At 46.0% G+C, this 24,038-nt stretch overlaps 1 protein-coding gene across 1 annotated transcript in view; it reads right to left on the bottom strand.

Moving 5' to 3' along the window:
- The window catches only part of CACNA1G (calcium voltage-gated channel subunit alpha1 G), a gene marked incomplete at its 3' end in the record, with an annotated part of 100,497 nt that overhangs the window by 5,242 nt on the left and 71,217 nt on the right, over positions 1 to 24,038 (bottom strand). The window contains exons 25-34 of the mRNA XM_084273342.1: positions 17,699 to 17,850; positions 15,229 to 15,338; positions 14,080 to 14,213; positions 12,816 to 12,886; positions 12,459 to 12,537; positions 12,254 to 12,375; positions 10,999 to 11,343; positions 8,553 to 8,693; positions 5,335 to 5,469; positions 2,034 to 2,223 (exon numbers count right to left, since the gene is read on the bottom strand). Of these exons, the coding sequence (XP_084129468.1) occupies positions 2,034 to 2,223; positions 5,335 to 5,469; positions 8,553 to 8,693; positions 10,999 to 11,343; positions 12,254 to 12,375; positions 12,459 to 12,537; positions 12,816 to 12,886; positions 14,080 to 14,213; positions 15,229 to 15,338; positions 17,699 to 17,850 (1,479 nt within the window). The remainder of the gene's footprint in view (positions 1 to 2,033; positions 2,224 to 5,334; positions 5,470 to 8,552; positions 8,694 to 10,998; positions 11,344 to 12,253; positions 12,376 to 12,458; positions 12,538 to 12,815; positions 12,887 to 14,079; positions 14,214 to 15,228; positions 15,339 to 17,698; positions 17,851 to 24,038) is intronic.

Below are 24,038 nucleotides of genomic sequence, written 5' to 3'. Positions count from 1 at the left end.
AGGGCAGTTTTACTCAGAGCATCCCCGGAGAAGGAAATACACACTCTCCAGCCTCTTTCCGACCCCTTTGCGGTTGCTGGCTACTTCTAAAAGGCTTGAAACTCTGCATGCTCCCCAAAGCCACAACCCGCCTCCCACCCCCCCCCCCCCCCCCCCACAGGCTCAACATTTTTCAAAACAATTCATTTAACCTGGACTGCATCCCAGAGAATCTCATTTGTCCTGGAATCTTTCCCAGAACAACAGCCCCATTACGAAGGAGTATTCAAACAAATACCTCCTGCAAGTGCCAGTGTTTCTGACAACAAAACCTTTCTGGGCTTAAAATATTATGGCTTAGTTGTGGTGATTTATTAGAGGCGCCTGGCACCTCTTGCTATCTTCACAGCACTTTATAATATTACAGACTGTAAACAGGTAGGGGTGACTTCCCCCCACCCTGAAAAGCAGTGACATTGGAGGTGGAACAGGACAATGATGCATACGCCAAGATTTGGACACCTTACCCAGCTCTGAGCACTTTGGCCCGCTTAGGGCGATTGGAATTTCACCAGCAGGAATAAAACACAAAGGGTTTAATTGCTTAATGTGGTTACGAATAAGAAGTCAGCTTTACCTTTCCAAAATAATTCTCCTACGTCTCAGCGGAACAGTTTTCCCTGTGGATTTACAAGGGTGTGATGCCTGCCTCCCACCAAGCCAGGGCTGAGGGCTGGGGCCATTCAGTTCTCCCAGCTGGGAACTGGGAATTAGAAATTACCTACTTTTTGTTCAAGTTGATGTAGTTTTTGTTCAAGACAGGACAAATGCATCTGAATTAAGGTCAAAAAGGAAGCACTGGAAACTCCCTCTGTAGCAAACAGCGCTCTTGGGGATGGCCAAGGATTATAACTCCCCGGAATTTCTTGGGTGTTATAGAACCATAAATTCTGGCTCCACTGAAGGTAATGGTAATTGCTATTGACTTCAGTGGCATTTGACCAGGATTTTCGCTGCACCTTTTGCATTATGTGCAAACAGGTTCTTCAAAGACAGCTCTTGACCTTGAAAATTCTGTAGTGTGGCAGGGATTTCTCACAACTCCAGATTCCTCCGTTGGGTCCGCATGGGGAGTTTTCTTCTCCACTGTTCAACAGTCGCTATTCACCCAAATTCTTATTACTATGCAAATTTCAACATCTTATTTCTAATCGGTTCAAATCTCTTACTGTTCTGAACAGTGCTGAAATTATGTTCTGCTTAGAGGCTTTCACATGACAATGCTTGTAAAAACTTCTCTGTCTTATCTGTGCTAAATGTCTAAAATGATGGCATGTACAGAAGAATTAAAGACAGCTACATTCCCTCCCCAGCAGAAGGTAACCCCAAGCACACAGAGGAAATGAAAAACCATCGATAAGCACCGGGAGGCAGCTGCAAATACAGGTACAGAGGTGCAGGTAGAGAGAGAGCCCTTGGTATCTGCAATACGCTGTATCTAATAATACCTCTGAATTTAGCTCTAAGGTGTATATCCCAACCACGCACACTGGGAAGGACAATTCTACACTCTCATTTTTCTGTTCATCTCACACTGAGATGTCTCTCAATTCAGCACATTTATGTTCATTTTACAGGCATTTAGAGACACCATTTTCTCTTCTTTCACAGATGTTCCCATAAGGAGCTTCCAAACCCTGCTAGAATAGGTACTGCTGCACATAAGGAAATATTTTTCTGCTGGGCTTTTTGCTTCCAGGGCCATAGGTAGCTCAGGTGAGATGGATGGAGCCCTTGGGGAGGGACAGTCAGCACTGAGCCAGGCCAATCACTCACTGTCACACTGGCAGAAAGCTTGGGGGAGAGGAGTCCTCCTTAACAGCCTGGACTTTGCAAGCTGTGGAGGGTCTTGGCAATGCCATTCCACAGGTCTGGATATCAACACCTCACTGGAAACCCACAGCAATCTGCTACCTCCTGCAGATTAGTTTGGAAAATCCAGGCTATTGCTGTACTGGAAAATCCAGCTCTTGTCCCCACTGGCAGATGTGTACCTGACTGGGACTTGTGATGTGCTGGATTCCTCTCCCCCAAGGAGGCAGGGCAGGGGCTGGAGTACGGCGGCTGGAACATGTAGCTGTCATTTGGCAAAGAGTGGGTACGTCCCACCGAAGGTTTTCTCACGCTCAGCAAGTCCTTGCTGGGAGACAGGGTCAGCGTGTCGGCTTTGGAGCGGAGATCAGCCTACAGGGAAAAAAGAACCAGTGAGCAAAGAAGATACTACGGGGTGGGAAGAGGAGAAGTGCCCAGAAACGCTAGCGACAGCCATTGCAATCAGTATGGCACGATGGGCATGCACATTGTCAGTACGTACAAGTTGCATGAATGGATCTACCAGGAAAGCTCTACCCCTCGTTTTGCATTGTCAATAACTTGTCACACAGCATGAACCACAGAAACAGAGGAAGCAACACTGTAGGAATAAACCATGACTATTTCGGGGATAGGCAAAGAAGGCATCATGCCTCAAGGCCAGCAAAGGTCACATGCTTTGCATAACTTTGATCCTCTGCAATAACAGTAAAGCTCTCTCTATGTGCCCTCGTCACCAAAGTCAGGCTTTTGCAAAGGTGAGTAGTTTCCTCTCCTAACATTAATAAAAAAACAAATACAAAACTAGTTTACAGAAAATATTCTATATTCTGGCTCCCAATACTATTTTATTGGGTTTTTTTCTTCTCCTCACATAATGAATAACTAAACCCATTTTATTGAAAGGGATATCTAAACCTTCTGCTGCAGGGTTAAAGCCATTCTCTAATTAGAAGGGATCTAATGCAAGGGAGGGTTATTGTATATATGTTGACTGTGGAGTTTTTACAGCCAACACGTCTCTGGAACGGGCAGCATCAGAGGCAATATCAAACGAGGTCTGATTCCATAAGGAAATATCTCCATCCCAGTGATGTTCTTAGGTCTTATTATGTTGGACAGTATTAGCAAAAATGGAAGCAAAAATCATCTTCCCTGGCTATTTCTAACTTAAGAATTATTTCATCTTTAAAAGGTCTCCACTGAAAACCACAGAAATAAGATGTGAGGCTGTAGTTTGCTACAGTATATTGCTGATCAGTTCTGCAAAACTTTGAATCTTATTTCCTGATGGATCTTCCCTTCACTCAGTGCAGTACAGGTTTGCTGAGGTCAACACTGAGATTTTTTTTTTTCCCCCAATTTTATCCTTCAGTCACAAAACCAAAATTTCACTATGGCATTTTTTGTTTGCACAAGAAACATGATGAGATTCAAAGGAATTTACAAAAAGGAAATTAAAAAAAAAAAAAGAGGAAAAAAGAAGAAAAGGGAAAAAAGGAAAAAAAGAAAAGGAAGAGTGCTGCTCTAAATTTAATGAAGGCAATGGATCTGCATTGTCATGCAGAATTAGTTTCATCCCTCAAGAACCTCTCGATTTGGATATAGCCTGGATAAGAGAGACCACAGTCTCCTGATAGAGCTCAGGGAAGGAGAGCGAAACCTGGGCTGCTAAAGCTGAGCCTGTGGTTTTGGGAACCTCCCTGTTCCTCCCTGCCTTCCCCTTCCGAGCAGTATGTTTATGTTATTCAGCTTTCACATTGCTTAGCTTAAAGCGTAAAAGATGGCCTGAAACCTGAGATTTCAAATCCCAAACCATTTGGATCTGAACAGGAGAATTTGGATTCAAGATCCCATCCAAAGTCAACCTTCACCGAGCCTTTAGGTTCACTGACAGGCTCCCCTACCACAGAGGATGCATTTCCACTTTCTGTTCATCCCAGGGGAAATCTTGGGAGCGAGCTTCGTGCAAACCATTTCAAATGGCTGCAAAACCATCTTCTGAGTCCAGCTCCCAAACACAGCAGTGGGAGCACAGGATTTTTTAATCATTTTCTTTGGTTCACTGGTAGTTTTGAAAAACACATTGTTTTGGTTTGACTGAAAAGCGGAGTTTTCCGTGAAGAAAAAACCAAACCAAACCAAAAACCCCAAAATTGAAATAAAAAACCCAAACCCAAATCTATTTTGAGTCAAACAAAACACTCTGACATATTTTTCAACTAAAACTGTGTCTAAATGAAGCATAAAAAGCTTGCGTTTAGAAAACGCTTCAATGAAAGCTTGCTGTGTTTTCAGGAGTTTGGGAAACTCTTTGGACTGAAACACTTTGGTACTGACAGGAATTCACCAAATTCTTTGTGCAACCTGGTTTGGCTTTATTTTCTGGGGTTGGTGGGAGGGTTTTTTGCATCTCTCTTGGCTATAGCCCTGAGACTTCATTAGTTTGTCTAACCTAACTCAAAACTCGAAGGGATCTCTCCTCAGTCCAGGTCTCCAGACCCATTTGGAAGCGAAACATCCCCTACAGAACGTTTAACATAGCTGACAAAATCTTTTGCACGTGATGCCATGAAGCATGATGGGAAATAGCGTCACGGTTTAAGAGGTGTTTCCCAAGGAAGTGCTAATTAGGATGACAATCGACTGGGATGGTAGAAAAATTTATCAACACCACAAACATCCAAAGGCAGGTACATGGACAACAACAAAGAAGACAGGAATGATCCAAAATGTTGGAAAAGGAGTTATGTCTGTTGTACAGCAGAAAAAAAAAAAGCACTTGACTGCTACACAGCTAAAAATGTCTAATGTTTCAAAGAGGAGATGGTTGAGGCAGGGTTCAAAATACTGGTTATTTCATTCAAGAAGACAGAAACCAGTCCAAATTCTGGGTATTTTACATTGCTGTGGGATGACTGCTAGCAAGAACTCACAAACCAAGCAGCATCTCGGAGAGATCCCCATCTGATATTTGTAAAATAAACAGTCTGGCACCAATCACACAAAAAGCCTTGTGGTGCCTGTGCTCATAAAGACAAAAATCCATTACAAACCAAAGGGGTTGTAGATGACCCCTCAGCAGAGGACACATGAGTCATTAGCTCACGGGCGTCTCTTCCACACAGCATCACTGATTTGTTTCAGATGGGGAGGAAATTTCAACCTTGATGCTTTCCAAAACTTTTTTCTTTTTTTTTTTTTTTTTACTCTTTATTTTTCTTGTAGAAAACACATTGCTGCTACAGACAATGCCAAAGGAAAAATAGAAATAAGCACTCATTCCTCCCAAGGAGCCAAGTTTGTGGACAAGAGAGGTAACAACCCAGGACCTAATGGCATTAAGGACAACGTCCTGTTCAGGGGGAAGGCTGGTGCTGTTTGGAAATGGGCTTGAACAGAAAATGCCATTAGGTGGAGAGTGGTGGAAGCAGTATTTCGAACCCTGTAAACATCAGACTATACAGTGACCAGTGTATGTACATTGCTTTCCAGAGCATTAAGTAAGTGTGTGTTAGTATCATCAGGAAAAGAGTCATCCGTCAGAGCTAAGGACCAGGACTTTTCAGAGAGAATATCTGACGTCAGAGACAGAGCCTCCATCTCAGCTAGAGGGATCTAAAGGGAGAGATGATTAAGCATAAGAAACCAGGACACAAATCTTTTGGAAAAGAAAAAAAAAAAAAGAAGAAAGAGAGAAAGAAAAGTATCAAAATCTAAATACTTCTAGACACTAAAGCAATATCCCTGCAGTGGGAGAAGCTACATCATGCACATTGTTATCGGGGACAGAACATTAAAGAGATGAAATATAACAAAGAAATGAAAAAAGGAGTGGGACATTCATACTTAAATGCTTACCGATGATCTGGGAGGGAGTTTAAAACCATACACTAATGCTAGCATTGTATTTTGCTGTTCTCCTGTCTAAATGAAGAAGCAAAAGTAACATTACTTTCATACTAGAGATATTTATCCTCTTGGCTATGATAAGAGGCTTCAAGATCTTCGTTCCTTCCCAATCACCATGCCATTTTCTCGGTCCCTAAGCTAATGTGATTGAGGCTGCAAAGATTCCCCAGCACCCAAACCCTTTTGTAGGTGGGGTATAGAGCGAGAGGCAGGTGGGACTCTAATTAACTTCCTGGGAACAGGGATATTTAAAGTTTGGTTTTGGTCAACTGTATGGGTAAGCAAGCATGACTGTCCTACTGAAAGAACTGCCTGCATCCTCCAGCCCACCCCACCAGCCTCCTCCAGCTCCCAGCAAACCCGAACTGGGAGTTGGCACGGTATCACCACCCCAATGCTGTACTGGTGCACCTTGCACAGGCGCATCCCCGCTGAAGGTGTTCAAGTAATTGATAAAAATCTGTATCAGAAGATGGGTGAAGCTCTCTCCCCAGGCACAGAGCTCTTTTTGTAAGAAATGCAAAACATTGCTCCAGGTTTTGGAAAGAAGGGGGGAAAAAGGGCACTGCCTCATCTCCCCCAAAGCAGCATCCCCACTGCTAGGCAAGGAGGGATGTTTGTCCTGAAGTGCAGGCTCAGCCCTCCCCAAATCCCCATGCTGAGTACATGTCTGGTGCCCACAGTGCCGAGTCGTCACCTCACCAGGTCACCTGCAGACCTGGCTCACGCTGGCAGGAGCCTCCCGGTCTGGACAAGTCCCAGGTGCTTCCGTTTCATTTCTCACTGTGCAGGTTTTTTTCTGTCCTCTATGCTTGAAAAGTCTTTCAACAGCAGTATATCTTCCAAGAGAAACCTCAGAGGCCCAGATCTGTTACATTTAAGCTGTCAGAGGGCTGGGTTTTCTCACTCTTAGAAATGGCATGAGTGGGGTGAAATAAACCTGGTGATGAGTGAACCTCGAGAGGCTCAAAATTTCAGCCGAGATAAGGGTGAGGGTCGGGCTCCTCTCATCTAAACTCAGGCTTGATATCTCCTCTAAAGCAGTCATCTGCTGGCAATGGATGAGAGAGACGCTTTGGAGGAGCTCCTGATTTCACCAGAGGCTCCCCAAAAAAGCATCGCTGCAAAGGCTGCCAGCACAAGGACAGCGAGCCCGGGCGGGGACACACCGACGGGAGCCCAACCGATGGGGAGAGGATGTGCTAGAGGTGGTGGACACCAGCAGCTCCCGCCTGATGGAGCTGCTCTGCTGGGAGCTGCTATTAATCAGGTTGCTTTCAGCAAGTCCCAGCGCTGCTCTAAATTCCTGACTTGCCTGAGAACATGACAAATGGCGTGAACAGAAAAGCCAAAATGTAAACAAAACATCACCTCCCCCCCCACCCCGCTTCAGCCTCCCCTCTCCCAAAATTGAGTTTGAAGCTGTCAAAACATTTTGTTGGAAACATTCAACTGATTTATACAGGTTTTAATTATAGGGGGGGGGATAAAATAGCTTAAATTTTCAAAGGAAAAGCCACTGCAAACTGGAACACTATATTTTTTCATTATAAAAATGTCAAAACAAAACCTTTTCTTTTTGGGTTGGGTTTTTTTTTTGCTGCAGCAGCACTTCCTGGGGGAAAAAAACCCCATGAAGTTGTGACCAAAAAAAATTTCAACCAGCCCTTGCTGAGTTTCACGTTGACCCTCTGCCTTCCCCACCAAAGCTCCTGTCTCTATTCCTCCAGCAATTCTTCCAGGCAACCACTTCCTATAGCTTAATAGAGCTCAATCTGGAGAGCGATCCGCAGCAATCAGAGGGAGACGTGTTATCCCGCTATATAAAGATCTGCAGTAGGATTTCATTTTACCTAAGCTTGTTCCTTTCCTCTAATGAACCACCGAGTTGGATAATTTAGAGTGTCAGTGAGCTCATAAATAAGCACACTGATTTAACAAGAAAACTTCTGCTATTTTTAGCCAGAAAAGGAAAAAGAAAAAGTAAAATAAAATAAAAAAAAATTGAAAAATATGGAATTTGCTCTATTCCAACTGCAGGAAAAAATAGGTATGCTTGAATTATTATTATGGCTGTTGCTGTGATTTAGGGAAAATATTTGCTCTAAAGAATAACACACTTGAGAAAGTAGGTATTTTGTTCTAAGAAGTAAATGAACTAATTTTAAACAAGTATTACAGCCCTTGTTCGAGAAAGCACCGGAGTACAGATTACTTAAGTACCTCATTAAGGGCTGTCTCGCCTTCCAAATTCAGTTTAGATCAGGGATGAGGATCTAGTTTACAATGACCCACTTGCACGAAGCCTCTTTAGGAAAAGAATTTGAAACTGGATTTTTCATGCAGTGCAAGTAGGCAGAAAACGTAAAGATCATTTTCTGACCCCCACCAGCTCAGGCTCTGCTCTGGGGAAACCTCCGACCGTCCTCCAGGCTCTGCAGACCTGTCCTGACATTGCTGCAGAGCCCTGGCGTGGAGCAAGAACCCAAATACAAGAACCCCAGGGAAGGATGGAGCTGGGATTTTGTACGTTCACCCTACAGCACAGTAAATCCCAATGAAAAACTTCTTTCTGTGTTGAAGAGGGAAACTCAGAGCCTGTATTTTTCCTCTTGCATTGATATACAGCATCATAAACCGAGATATCTCAACTCCCACAGACAAAGCCAAAATGACTTACGCTTCAAAGTCCCTGAGACTACTTTACATAAAGAACTTTAACCCTCTATTAAAGGTCTCAGTCAAATCAGGTTTGGATGGAGACTTTGCAGGAAATTAGGAATATTAACCTGGTTCTCAGAGTTGTAATATTCGGGAGCTGGGAGGGCATAATGATGGCACACAGAGCCTGACAGGTTGTCCATCAGCTTCAGCTCTCCTTCCAGAGATTCCTGGATCAGCAGTGATATGGTATCAAACAAGTGCCTTTCCTAGGAAGGGTGGTGTGTAGCATGCAGAAAGACAGAGCGAGCCAAAAAGAGAGAGGGGAAAAAACAGGGGACAGAAACAGAGAGAAAATAGGACAGTGTATAAACCCAACAAAGAAAAGGGTCGGGGGGAGGGAAGTCAAAATCAAAGGGGAGGAGGGGAGACAGAAACGTTCAGGGAGAAGAGCAGGAACAGAAACAACGGGACAGGAGAGGTGAGGCAGGAGAGGAGAGAGAACAGTGCAGTAATATCATGGTGAGCAGTGACAGCTTTCTCAGACATTCCTCGAGACGGGGCGGACGCCGGCTGCCCAGGCCTGTGGCTGCTCCCACTCAGGGCCCTCCTCAGGGACAACGCTCCCTCTCAGCATCACAGCCAGATACTTTTGGGATCTGAGTGATACAACGTGGCCAGTACAGCAGCATCCTGATACTTGGTGCTGTGAAGTTCTACAGGACACTACTGCTCTAACATTTCCATACCCACTGTCGACAATTCTGAGCAAGAGGAGCTAATATTTGACACCTAAATCCATATCCAGGGGTCACATAAATTAAAACAACCTGGCTAGAAGAGAAGCTGAGCATCCTGTCCACAGAAGCTGCAGTAGCCCAGGATGGACACAAGTCAGGTCACTAATTCATGTGCCAGACATGGGTTGAGGTGCTTCAGCTGTCCTGGCCACAGCACAGACATGGGGGGTTATACAGAGCAGGGCCTGGGTCTCGCAGGCAGCACGGGAGCAATTTCAGGGTGGCGCCTTTCACGTAGGGAATGCCCACTACATACAATGGAATGAGGACTGTTGCTATACAAACAGCACACAGTGCAAAGATCCCGGGGAACAGGCAAGCAAGAGAGCATGCGGACCACGTGTCCTTGCAGGGTTGTGCCCTGGGAATTGTATTCCTCTGCTGTCGTGCCCAAGGATCAGATTTTTCCTGAAGATTTCATCTGGGAGAAGAAACAGTCAGAATAAAATCTCCCAGAGGTTTTTGAGGCCTCTGTTTGAGTGAAAGAGCAAGGCACATACTCTGGAGATCACAGCTAGAACAAGCCCTTTCCAAAGCCACCTTCAGAGAGGACAGGTTTCAGAGACTGAAGAGCTGCAGGACTCCTTCACACTGGCTTGCCTTGCAGTTTCTCTTTTTGCCAGTGTGAGGATGGATGCAGCACAACAGTGCTGAGGACAGTTTGCCAGTAGTCTGTTGAACAAGTACAACAACAGTTGGGACGTGTTGTTTCTTCCTAGAGGACCTAATGAGGCTGGATTTCCCAATGTTGCCCTGAACTCCTTTTTCCTGTGCCAACAAGCAGCTTTGGACTCCATCTCAGACACCAGTGACTCCTAATGGCACCAGAAATTTCCAGTAGCTTAGGAACTGAAACAAAGCTTAAGCAGGGATTACTCTTTTTCACCCTTGGACTAAAGACCATAAATGAGTTTTTCATGCATTAGAATACTCATTAGTCCACCCCAGGCAGAGGCCAAGATATGCTGTTGTGAAATCATGATGTAATAAAAGCTAATGAGGTCTGTGTAGAATTTAACCCAATTTGCAATCAGCTAAGACTAAAAAAAGGCTGGACTGTATTTCTTGTATAATTCCAGTTCAGTTCCCCTCCCGAAGGACCAGTCTGGGTCTTGACCTCACCCCTCTCATTCCTCAAACTAAGTCTTCATCCAGACACTCTGCTTGAGAGAGACTCATCACAGCTCGTAGCAGCCACCACATTACGGTGCTGCGCTGGCTGGTGGGAGTTTGGCTGCCAGTGGTGGTGAGCTCAGGTCTGAGTCCCCTCTGGGTCCTTCTATTGCTAAAAGAATCTTTTCTTACAAGCTTGACTGTGGGGATGGATTTTAAATTGAGGTTACATAAAACAAATTTAATACTTAAGCAAAGATTAGCCCAGCTTTATTCCCCTTTTATGTTGTGGTTCATGGTCTGCATTAGAAAAGCAAACACATTATTCTCACGGTTTTCCTATCAACAAAGGACCTTGCCCAAACTCTGGATTAGAGCAAATTTGGGGCTAGCTCTGAACTGGGTGGCTTGGGCACATCTCCAGAAGAAATTGCAAAGCTCTCTACCTCTGAACAGATGCGTCAAGGTGGTCTGGAGACCTGCCTGGGGTCTCTTCCCTGGAGCATCGGTTCCCACACCACACAACAGTCAGTCAGCAGACAGCGAGGAATACAAGCCCTGGTCGTACGGTACACCCGCTCCTTCATTACCGACTCGTGCATGTCTTCCCCTTGCAAATATGCAGGTCAAGCCCCCTTCACCCTCCAACTGAGATTCTCACCGTAGGGTAAACTAATGAGAGCTGAGAATCCACCTTGATTTGCATGGGATTGGTACATCCTCGAGGGCTCTCGGGTCTCTCTCCGCCGGCACTGCCTGTCCATGCAAAGATGTCCGAGGGGCTGTGTTGGCCGGGGCTGATTGTCTTCATTTCCATCTCCAGTTCTGCTTCCAGCTCTGCCTCTTCCTTAGCCTCCTTGTTGCTCTCCTCCAAGTGCTTCATGAGCACGGCAATCACCACGTTCACCAGGACAAACTGGGCCGTCAGCACAAAGGAGACGAAGTAGATGGGTGAAATGACAGTGTTGTAACAGGTGGACTCCTGGTCACAGTCTCGCAGCGTGTCCTGGAAATGGGGGGGGAAATGATGGAAGGATGTCAAGAGGTTCCAGCATGGGCCTGTGTCTGCTCTCTGGTCACCTGGGTGCAAGAGGTTCTCCTTTCATGAAGAAAACTGGGAAGATTGGGCAATTTTCATGGCTAGAGTGGCAAAACACTGGCCAGTAAAACCTCACATTTTCTGCGTTAGTGACCTCAAGCAGGCTCAGAGATTGTCCTTGGGGTGTGTGATGGCAGACAGTGACAACCTGCCACTCCTAAGGAAAGGCTGGTTTACCAGATCAGAGCCCAAATACACGAGAGTGAGGCAGACAGATCCAGGGCAGAGCAGGGTGCAGCTACAGCCCATCGGCTATCCCACAGCAGCTGGGCTTTCAGACAATCTTTCCTCAACATCGCACCCTCTGATTAAGAGTTGGGCCACCTAACACTGACCATGGGCTACAAATGGACAGAGAAGCAATTCTTTCAGACTAGATAGCACCCTGTGTATTCACAGACCAGATTTCTACACCGTGACAAGCCCTTATGGCTGTCCCCTAAGAGACACTGTCAGAAACCTGGGTTTTCCCACCAGAGTTTTACCAACAAGACTTTTAAGGAAAAAAACTAAAACCAATGCATGTCACTGAGCTGAACTCCAGAGACGTCCCTTTATTTCCTCCCCCTTTCTGTTTATACATTGTTCTCTCAGGGCACATCTGAGAGATGTTCTAAAAGAGGGACTATCTGGAGCATGCAGGGAGCTGGGAACCACAGGCATTGCGTCACTGGGGACAATGGGAACAGAAATGTTACCGACTATGCTCACTGCAGTGTGTAAGTCTCCTGGCTGGGATTGTTACCGGTCTGGAGCACAGGAAACAGCTTCTAATTAAACGATTGTAGGTGATACACACTTTCTGGGGGGGACTCACCTTCATTATCCCGTTCCAGTTGTCTCCCGTGGATACTCGGAAGAGGGTCAGAAAGGCCATCCCAAAGTTCCTGAAGGTGGCATGCCGCCCCAGCCCCTCGCAGGGGTGCGTGTCGTCACACTCTGCGGGACCAAGCACAGCCATGAGACCCCCCTCTTTGCTTGTGCACTGCTCCCACCCCTTCCACTGGCATGGGAAGACTCACCAAGGTCTCCAAACAGCTCCACTCCAAGAGCTGCAAATATGAAAAACAACAACATGAAGAGAAGACCCAGATTCCCCACCTGGAAAGAGAAAAAGAAATGGGGGGAAAAAAAACACAAAAAAAGAACATTCATTGATTTTTTTGTTCCAGACCTGTTTCTTGCTGTATTCTTTAATCCAAAACTTAAATTGCTTCAGGGGAAAAATGACCTCAATGTGAGGACTGTATCTCAGACTGTGCTTCAGAAGGGAAATGTGATTCTCTAATAACAGTAAAGATAAAATGATTAGCATTCCTCTGCAATAGGAAATTAGCTCTGGGCCAGAGGAGATCTGGTTTGATACGGTGGTGGGTTACCTGCGGTAGCGCTTGCATCACCGTGTCCAGCAGGGCTCTCATCCCTACAGCCATCTTCAGCAACTTCAGCACTGCGGAAAACACGTTCGGAACATGGTAACGGCAGCGTTAGCACGGAGCCACAAACTCAGTCCCTCTCCCAGGAGCCACAGATTATAGAAAGAGAAATGTGAAATCATGTCAAGTGTTCTCCACTAGCCACTATAGTCCCTGGCCTTTTTACATCAGTCCTGGTGGCTTGGATACTATTAAAAGCCCGTGAACCGCAGCGTCACCTATCCCAAGACTTGGAGAAGGGGGTCATTGTCCTGCCTGGCTGTTCCTTTTCCCCACTCCTTGTGTGTTGGGCCCATCTCTTCCTCTGGTTGGTGTGAGCAATTGGTGTCCCAGCCCTGGGGCTACGTTCCCACTTCCATAGGCTACCCACTATCATACATGATTCACCGAGGAGCTGATTTACACTTCTCTTCCAGAAGGCTGCATTTCCAATTGGAAAGCACACGTATTTTTAATTCTGAAAGGGATCCAATGCACAGGAAAAACACTTTTTTTTCCCCCCTTGAGACACAGTAGCATTTCATTTCTCCTCCATTTCCTTCTTTGCTTAGGTGAGGGCTGCAATCATAGCAATTATGCCTCAGAGCACAACATTACCCTTCAGGAGAGCCTGGGAATACTTTATTAAGGGCCTGAACACTCACATTTTATGTCTTCATCATTTGGCCCCGAGACCTCCCTGTTCTGAAAAAAAATCAGGCCCTGAAGAAGCTGGCTTCCCACCTCGGGTACGTGTCGTTACAAGTCTGAGGGGACAGATGGATGCAGTGACGAGGCATGCTTTGTCACCAAGTGGTGAGATGTAAAGTCCCACGGGAAATTAAAATTATTAGATGCTTGTCTTTTAAAACCACTGTACTCTTGCTCATGTTCTCTAATCCCCGTTCGAGATGACTTTGATTTGACTGACATATTTTTTCCAGGTACATCCCCGTGAGTTACAGCCACAACTATCTCTCCTTTGTTCCTAAGCTCTCAGCCTTCAGGTCCTCTTAAGATAGAAACACATGGGCAGTTGGCTCAGCTTTTTTGGCTCCTCACAAGTATTTTCCCCCCATTGTTCTTTTATTTGTTTAGAGCCTGTTGATGCCAGAACTATGCACATCATGATGGGGACGTGCCCCAGAACTGTTTCCCAATGATGAACCCTCTCCCAGAGGGAAGCCTGCTCCTGGAACACAAGGCAGCTCTGCTTTATTCCTCTCACCTCGAGCAATCCTGAGAACCCTCATGATTCGGATAATAGTGGGGTTAATTGGTAGCGAAGCGTTCACCTCGATCTCTTCCAAAGTGATGCCCATGATAGACAGCAGCACGATTGCCAGATCTAATTGGTTCCATCTGGAGACAACACGAAATGAAGTTTAACATCTACTAAGAAGCTGGCAAGGGGAGGTGGCTTGTTTCACACAAATTCCAGTCATTTCAATGGTTCTAGCACTCAAATGAATCTGCAGCATTTTTCTGAGAGTATTATACAAAAGCAGTTATGTTATGAAATCATTATAACTAATGCATCTCGTTAGAAAATCAGCCAATTCCAAAGATATTCTTGACTGAGGAGAAACAGAAACAAAAGCCAAGCAGTTTTCTACCCAGAGGCTGCAGGCCTCAGGGGACACACTGCGGTATCTGTTCGGTCTAGACACAATATGTGTGGACCTTGGCATGAGATCTGCTCTAGAAAGAACCAGACCCTGTGTCCAGCCTTGCTGACCCCAAGGGTCAGAGGTGTAATCCCAGCACGGACACCTGACACATGGGGAGATGATGTGGGGAACCATCCCTTGGCTGCTGAAGGGCTCATGTTAAGTCCTGCTCAGTGCCAGCATTCTTGGTATGGGCATCAAAGGAGGCAAAGGTGGAGGGGAGGAAAAATACTCACTGAGGATGTGAAATCTGTATTTGCAAGGTAAGAGGGTGAAAATTTAGAATCAACAGCATTGTCATCTGCTGCTCAGCATCTGCAGAAAAAGGGGTACTTTTTCCTTTCATTTCCACTCGGGACCAGATTCTCTCTCTTGGCATAAACTTTGTCACTTTACCAGGTCCCCTTGATGACTTGGACAGGCAGATGGCATGAGAAGGGCACCAGTGGCTTGCTGTGAGACTCACTCCTATCCTGCCCACCCCCCCAGGACAGAAGTGCTGCAGTCACACTCCTTGGCCACGATCCTCTTTCCAACTCACCTCCCAAGTGCCCACCTACCCACGTGTCCATCAGTCACACCAAAAAGCATTCACACGTGTCAGACTGACGTCACTGGGAGAAGCACCAGGCTCCAGGACACTGAGTTGGGCCGCTGTCTCCAGAAATTGTCTGCTGTCCCTGCAGTCAGGTTGGAGCTTTCCTTACCTGTCTTGGAAGAAGCGACGAAACCCAAAGGCGATAAGCTTGAAAACAGACTCCAGGACAAAGATAACAGTGAAGATGTAATTGCAGATCTTCAGGGCTTCATCAAGAACCTAGGGTGCAGACACAGGGCCGAGGTTAGAGCTTGCTCTGCTGAGGGGCCCTACTGCCAGCAAACCCGTGCTCCTCTCCTTCACCAGTTACTCTTCTCTGAATTACAGACTAAAGGCTCTCTCCGATGATGAACGTCCCAGGGAAAAGTCTGGGTGCCACAGGGAGAGTGCCTGCTGCATTCCTGCCTGGCTGCAGCCCAGCTGATACAACCCACCGGAGGGGCTGACACAGCCCCAAGCGCAGCCCAGGCCCACGGCAGTGACGCAGCCCCAGCTGGGCCTGGGCGAGCGGGAAGAGCCGCTGCCTTTGCAGGTGTCAGCAGCACAAACCCCCTTGTGCTCTCAGCAGAAAGCTGAATTTCATCCCACTTGCACATTTGTTCGCTGCTGCAAGAGCTGTGGGCTGGCTGGGACCGTGCAAGTGCTGGCCAAATGGCTTCTTTGTGACAGCCTGTCATTTACTCCTCACCTTGAGCTTTTGGCAAGGAGCAGCAGAGAGGGATGGCGTGCCAGTGGGAGCGAGTGCTTCGGTTTTTCCTCTGCCCACCCTTCCCTTTCCAGGTGTCACAGCCTGGACATTCACTGCAGGGGTCTCTTGGCCAGGACACCTTTGTACAGTCAGGCTTTACGCCGTGTCAGAGGTGATTTCACCCCAAAAGTCCTACTCGTGAAGGGGCGCTGCGGTAGCAGCGTCTCCACAGCCTCTTTAAGCAACATGCATCAAATGGGATGGCAATAGCTGAGTCCAGGGCACTGTTAGGGGTCGTGGGGGGTGGCAAGAGTGCATCAAAACCAAGATTTGCTGATCCCTGAGTGAGAGAAATCTTAGCAGAGGGGTTTTAAGCCATGCTCTCTGCCTTCATGCTCCTGTTTAGCTTCAAGCATCCAACCCCCTTGAGTCCAGCCGCAAAGGAAGCCATAGCTCTGAACAAGCCTCCCTGTCATACTGCAGAGGAGTGTGGGCTCTGCCAGCAAACCAGCATATTTACTTGGCAAAAGCAGGTTTTCCCCAGCAGCTCTTTGCTCAAACCATTTCTAGGTGCACAGCAGCCCCTGTTCTCTATGGGCAGCCCCAATATCTCCATCTGGGATCACATCCACAGGGATCCCAGGGTATCCCACCACCAACCCCTTCCGGCACCAAGCAGTCATTAAATTAGGTATGAAGCTCTCTGGTACACTTAGCCTTTTAAATATCTGCAGGATCCCAGCCATCAGTCACTCAGACTGGAGTGATTTTGGGGCCCTGATTCAGCAGGGCTCTCAAGCATGTGCATGGCTCTAAGCACGCTGTCATCCCAGCCCAGCTCAAGCTTAAAGTTATTACCCAGATGCTTCATACCAGAGACCTAGAGACAAAACGTTATTTTCCTAAAGAAAATTAAAAACAAAAGCCTGCCCAACATTTTTATAATACAAGAGAAAATGTAGCTGCAAAACGACTGCGGTAAGACACACACCCTAGAGCCATTCCAACACAGGCTCCTTAGCCAACAACCTTTTTCATCACCAAACGACTGAATCATGCAATGAGCCTTCCAGGGTATTTAAAGGTGACCTGAACAGAAAAAATAAATTGGGCTTCTGCCCTTTCACTTTTGGGCTTCTTTATGATAGGCTGGAGGATATTTTCCCCCCTCACTTGTGAGTCTTCGTTGTTTGGGGTTTTTTTTACATTAAGTATTCAAGTCCTGTCTGGTCTTAAAGAATATTTCCTCCTATTGTGTGTTATATTTATTCATTCTGAAAGTGGCTAATAAAAATAAGTACAAGTTATATGGCAAAGGCAGCTATTTCCATTTCATTCTTATGCACAAGAGACCTGACATCCCAGGACAGGCTGTTTTTCTTTTCTGGATATGACAAAGACCCAGGAACTTGGTGCACTAATATATTAAAATGTGTTTTAAGGTCCAGCACAGTGACAACTGGGCCCTACACAGGACATCAGTGATTTAGGAGAAACTTTGCAGAAAGAAACATCTCACAAATTCTACTATCCTTTTTCCTTTTTCCTTTTTTTTCTTTTTTGGTGGAAATCCTAAGTTGAAGGGAAGAATTCAATGACCATCTCACCTAACAAACCAACCAAACAGGCTCCCATCCTCATTTTCAAAGCAGTTTGCTTGCACTTAATAAGAAATAAGAGATGCAATGGGATCTATGCACCAAAAGGCATGGTTTGAGCTAGAAACCAGGTTAAGGATGGGTACACTCCATGGGCCAAAGGGACAGGTGGGGCAGGATGAATGGGTGTCCCGAGGTCTAACACCAAAACTGGCCTTAACCCTGCTCATGAGAGCATCCCATCACAGCTGAGCATGTGTGTGTCCCTCTTTCCCCCCTCTCTCCCCCAGTACCTTTGGCTGCTGGTAGTGCTCCATGGCCATTGTGATCACGTTGAGGCCGATCACTCCAGTGATGAACAAATCCAGGTAGTGGCTGGTGCACATCTGGTGGATCAGGAGGCGGAAGCGGGAGTAATCCGAATAGTAGGGCTTACACTGTGCTTCTGCAGCAGGAGGAGGAGGAGGAGAGCGGAGAGGCACGTCAAGTCATTTCTCTGCGTCTTTCTGAAGTCAATGCACCCTCACTTTCCATCTCCCAAGCTGATAAATTCTAGATCAATTACAGCAGCATGCTGACTTTTTTTCTTCCCCTCCCCCCCCCCTTTTTTCTTGCTGGCATGTTCCCATTTGTAATACACAGCAGGGCTCCCATCATCTTACACCCATTAAACAACTTCAGTGGGACATGCGCTATACTCAGCCTTATGGCATCAGGGATGAGGTGAGCTGGGACTGTTGTGCTGCTAAAGAATGTTTTCCCTGTGGGGGAATTTAAATTAAACTTAAATTAAAACAACAACTTTTGTTCCTGCTGATATTCAAAGGCCTTTAAAGTCCCCAAAGTATCCAAAAGCCCATTTAATGGTCATATGCTGGGGACAGATTTTACTAATAATTGCTTACAAACACAGGCCATTGAGTTAGTGGTGGTCTTTGAAAGAGAATTCATTTGGTCATATTACCTTCTTTGCAATAAACAGGAGAGAGAACAAAATTCAACCCTTTGGCTGTCAGAGCCCTGAAAAACGGTCCATAAAAATACCCAGGAAAACTGATCAGTCATCCTTAGCGATTGGAAAATAATGATCCTCCGTTTAGACAAGATTATCAAAGTGCAGATTTCACTGTTCAACTCATTCCCGTGTTCGGCTGCCTCGGGGATGACACATGCTCTTTAGACCCCGAATGTTCCTAGAGATAAACTCATTTACTCACCTAATCTCTAATGAGGAAATGCCAAGGCTGAGTATATAATTCAGTACAATTTTCAAGGAGGCATTATAATGCAGATTGAAGTGGAAAGGACTGTCTTGAATATGTCAGAGTATAATATTACTCTCATAATTAGATGATCAACTGGTTATGAAAATTATTGAGCTGTAAGAATTACATGGCTTGATATTTAGTGCTGCTGAGAAAATGTACAGTTTGATACATTGCTTCAAGCAAAAAGTTGGGCAGAATGAAGCCACGAAGCCCAGGTTTGGGTTGCCCTCAGGGAAAACTAATTTTGGAAGATTAAATTTCGCCTGGAAATAGAATCCGCTTTGTCAATAGCCAATGACATTGCAATCAAACCCATAGATTTAACGGCTTCAGAACAGGATCCTGAAAGATCAGGGGAGCTTTGGGTTTTTCCATAGAGACAGACCTTTCCCTTACAGCCCGGGGACCAGAGAGACAAATCACTCGGCAGTTTTATTCTGCAGGGGCTTGGAATGCCCAAAGGTCTAGCTTGAGTGTCACCAAGCGAGAGGCAGTATTAATATTCACTTTCCAATCTGCAGTGTGCTTTAGGTGATCTGTACCTGAGTGCTAAAGCACGACATCGATGAAAAGGTCTATAAAATGAATTTTCATGCTGAACCTATTGAGTGCTCACAAAAAAAAAAGCAGTCTGGTAGCTGCTGACTCACTCATAAGACTTTGTCAGATATCTCAGAATCTGCATAAATCTCCATAAAGTCAAGATATCTCGATCACATTATGCTAAATTATGAGTAGCAAATTAACTAAAATGTTTGAATACAATTAGGTTAGGAATAGGGCCTATTTTTATGAACTAACTTATCATCTCAGAAAGAAACACCATCGTAATTGGATCACTTACTTTTCCTACATTTACGTATAATTCACATTCAAAAAGAGAAACGTCAATGTTTCTGCCTCTCCTTGCAGTGGATTTACTTATGAATAATTATACCAGCATTCAAATGTTTCTTTAGCTTTGACTGACAGGTAATTCCAAAGCCTACAGAATAGCACGGACGCCGGTAGAACAGAGAGAGGATTTAAAGAGAGGTTGTAAAATGTCTCCTGTGCAGGGCTCCTGCACCTGGATTAGCCAGTGTGTGGCCTTATAAGCAGGGTTGCTAATTGTTCATCTTCCTGCAAAGGTTTTTTTCCCTTCTCTGAAATGCCAAAGCTCCTTTTGCACCTTTCCCAGCACGTGCCCCCCGCCCCCCGCTCCCAGCCGTGGTTTCCACAGCCCAGTATCTCTAGATGCTGCTCTGGCAGCCTTAGAAAATTACAGTTAGTAAAAGTTTCATCCTTCCCAATTAACGTTGTCAGGAGGGGATGTGTCAACCCTGATTATGGATCATGCCACCACTCGCTTCACCGGTCGCCGCGTGTTGGCCATGCAAGTTAGTGCAATGCAGATATCACCGCGAGATGAACCACAGGCAAGCTAGCATGCTGTCCAAGGACCTCAGGTAAAGAGCTACTGTGTCTAGGTGGGCAGGGAACTTCTTCAACAGATAAACCAGTTTCTTGTTACTGTGGAAATGCCATTTATTTACCCCAACCTGCATGGTTCCACAGAGAAGTTGGGTGCTGCTCACATACAATTACCCAGGTTCAAAGCCCGTGCCCCCTATCACACAGCATCATCGCTAATTAGTGCAGTAAAGATCTAAACAATACCAACATCTTGGGAAATACAGACATCTGTTAAATTCCAGGTGGTGAACTTCACAACTAACACAACACCACATTACTGTACTGTTACAATACACTGTGTCAAGAACAACAAGAGCTCTGGGTTAGTCTCGGTTATTACTGGAAAGGTTAACTTGGCTTCCCGGCACACAGGGCGTTAAAGAAAAGAGGAGGAGAGCAAATGAACAAAAGAATTGGCAGAATGAGAATGTGAGAAGATGGGGAAATACAGCAAAAGCCCACCACGAGGCACCAGGCTGGTAAACAGGGTGTAAATCAAGCTGCTTCACTGTGGCTGGAGGCCAGGAGAGAAGGAGAATGGCTCAAATTTAGGTATCGTTACAGTGGAGAAAGTAATCTTGGGCAGTGGATCCTGAGCAACCTCCTCCAGACACAGGTAGGAAGGAGATTTTGCAGCTGGCTGGGAGCTGGTTTGGAAGAGTCCCACTTGCCAACTCATCCTGAGTGATGGTGGTCTACAGGGACCGTGCTGGCAAGGGGAGCAGGTGCTTGAGGGGGGACACTCAGCTTTAGCTTGTATTTTTCTGGACTCTCAACTCAAGCTGTTTCCCAAGCAGACGTCCTGTACCCCTTGCAGCATCATCCTGGAGGATTATAAATGATGCCCTTGACATGGGCTAGGAGGCAAAGCATGGCAAACCCAGCAGTGTCCTGGAGTACTCAAACTCATCCTCTCCTGCCCATCTGAAAGGCAACAGCCATTGCTTTTGTAAGATAAACATTTCCCATTCCTAATTCCACTCTAACAATCTCCCAGGCCATGTGCCCTTCAGTCACAGCCCAGGTCTGGGGCATTAAACATCATGCTGCTCTTTGCCTCACAGCTGTAGGAGGTGTGAGGCAAAGAGCATCTAGAGATATTCCAGACTCGTCTGGACACCTGTCTATGCAATATGAGCTGGGGAGCTGCTTTGGCAGGGGGGTTGGACCCAGTGATCTCTTGAGGTCCCTTCCAACCCCTATGATTCTGTGATTCTATGATTCTATGACCTGTGAAACGACACAGCGACCAGCAAAGCAGCACTGGAGGTACCCTGGGTTTCGCTGGGCAATGCCACTGTCAGCTCCCAGCAGGTCCCAGGGCTCGTCTGGTCTCTGCCAGCACCACAAGAGATGGGGCCAGGGCCACTCTTCCCATTAACTGCATTTTCTTGGGGAAGATCAGACTGGGCACGCAGCTCCGAAACATCTCTGAGTAGCGTCTGCCTCTGAATATAACCCTGTCAAGAGAGAAATTGCCACTTTCCCCGAGGTGGCTCTCGAGCCGGAGGTGCGTGGGCACAGGAAATTGGAATTCACGAGAGTGGGACAATTCCATTACTGTCTCCTCCAGCTTCTTCCTTCTCCTATAATAAGGGAATTAACTACTTCGCAGGTCTGAGTATATCTGGAGGACAGCAGCAAACCAGTGAGCAATGAGCCCGTGTGACGCAGCTGGATTTACAAACTGTATCAAGAATATTATTAGGTTAAAAAGTAGTTTGCACTGAAGGAACTTTTTTTTTAAATTTAAACACAGTGTTTTACTTGGCTTTTATTGTACTGAATGGGTTTGTTTAAAAATTAAAGGGAAAAAAGAAAAAAAAAGCAAAATGGAAAATGATAAATTATTTCCACTGAGAAGGTTCCAGTTGTGATAGAATGTAGACTCCAAAAGAAAAAAAAAAAAAGGAAAAAAAATAAAATTACAGTATCTCACTACGCACCAGGCAGCAGCACACACACACACACACACACAAAATATTCCATCTGATCTCCACAAAGAGAAAAGCAGCCCTCTGTAAGTGCAGAGATCTGTGGGAGCTTTGGGGTCACAACTCCAGATTTCTCACTGAACCACAGGAGGTTCATCTACGGCACCCGGGACCAATTCCCTCATCTCCCCCACGGTCAGGTTCAGCAATAAAACCTTTCTATTCCCTCACGCCGGTGCCTGAAGAGCAGCATGGCACATTCGCTACCACTGGAGCCAAAGAAAAGACAACAAAAGGGAACACAAAGCACAGACCTGACAATCGCACACTTTTTAAAGGCAAACTCTAAGTCTTTCTGAGCCTGCGCAGGACAACGGAGGGGTTTGGAATGAGTTCAATGCCTTAAAAGTAAAATAAAATGAACCAGCCTTGATGTAGCTCTGTAGGACCAGAAAAAGGAAGCACAACCAAATAAAAAAGAAGAAAAAAATAAACAGACCCCCAAATCCAGTGGCAGCATCCCCCCCTCGTGCTGCCCCTGTGTCGCAGGAGAGGACAGGAGGCCTACCAAGAAGAGCAAGAATGAAAGCAAAGAAATAAAAATACCAGGAATGGCAATGGAAGGAGATGCAGGATTTATTAAAGCATGTTGTGATAACTTCCAACAAAGCCTTAGAAATATAACATAGGGACTCGGTTCCCCGAGTTATCCTCTGCAGTGAAAACCAGTAGCCCTCACCTTGCAATTTTTATTTAATCCAAACTCCCTGCAGTACGTGAGGGATGGATGGAGCCCTGCTCCCATCTCAAGCAGCAGGAGCTTGTTCACAGGTGAGAGTTTTAATGGCACAATTTTCCTAGCATATTATTTTTGTCAAAAATTACAGCTATATTTGTTTCTGTGTTGGCACCTCTTTAATTATTCAGGCTAATACTCTTAAGTTATGAATTAAACAAAATGCTTGCCAGATCAAAGCTTCCTCTAAAAATAAAAAGATCAAGGGACAGATTTGCAGCCCTGAGCATCGTCCTGGCAAAGGGGGATGGGAAAGGGAGATGTGAGCGAGCCCTGGCTGGGATGGCCAGGTCAGCCCCCCAGCAGCGTTCAGCTCAGCTGGTCCATCCCCTCCAGGACCTGGAAAAAGCTTTGAGGTGGCATCTTTATTTCTTTTCATTTACAAGATTGAGCAATTCGCAGTCAGTGTGAAGGATGTAACTGTTTGGCAGCACAACAGATAAAGCCCACAGCCACGCTGAGGGTTGGCGTGGGGTTGATCATTGAGGCTGTGCACTATACTGAGTTTTGCCCTGATGAAAAAACCACCGTGCATCCCTGGAACACAGCATTCATGGAGCAATGAGCAAGGGCTGGAGAAAGAATGAAATAACCTCCTTCAGTGAGACTGCCTGCCTTCCAGAGACACTCCTGCAAATTACTTGGAGACTCCTAAGTTGGCGGTTGGAAAGCTAGAGTGAACAATAAAGGACCCATTTCACAGCCCAGTCATTATTGTCTAAGAAAAACAACAACAAAAAAAAACCCCTCCCCAACAACAACAACAACAAAAGGAGAAAAATAAAGCCATGAAAAATCTGACAGTGTCGTAATGAAAACCAGAAAAAAATACTGAAAAAAACACAACATGAGAAGGGATAAATTAAGGGTTTGCAAGTGTCAGTCCTGAGCCAGGTCTGCAGACCTGCGGGTCAGAATGATATGCGTGTGCCATGAAGTAAGCAAACGAGCTTCGCACCACACACAGGGTTTAGTGGGATGCCTCACAGCAGCGGTGGCCAGCCGTTAGTGACACAGCACTGCCATTCAAGTGGGACGAGACGTGCCGACTTCCCAGTACCTTGCACTGCACTGGCTGAGCTCTCCATTAATACATCATCCAGCATTAGATCTAAAAGAACGAAACGGCATTAATCACCCGGCAGGACACACGGCAAGACTTCCCTTCCCCTTCAGCCGT

This window comes from Gallinula chloropus, assembly GCF_964237585.1.
Source record: "Gallinula chloropus genome assembly, chromosome: 20".
Classification (NCBI taxonomy): domain Eukaryota; kingdom Metazoa; phylum Chordata; class Aves; order Gruiformes; family Rallidae; genus Gallinula; species Gallinula chloropus.
The sequence above is the reverse complement of the archived record's forward strand: the minus strand, read 5'-3'. Positions and strand labels throughout refer to the sequence as shown.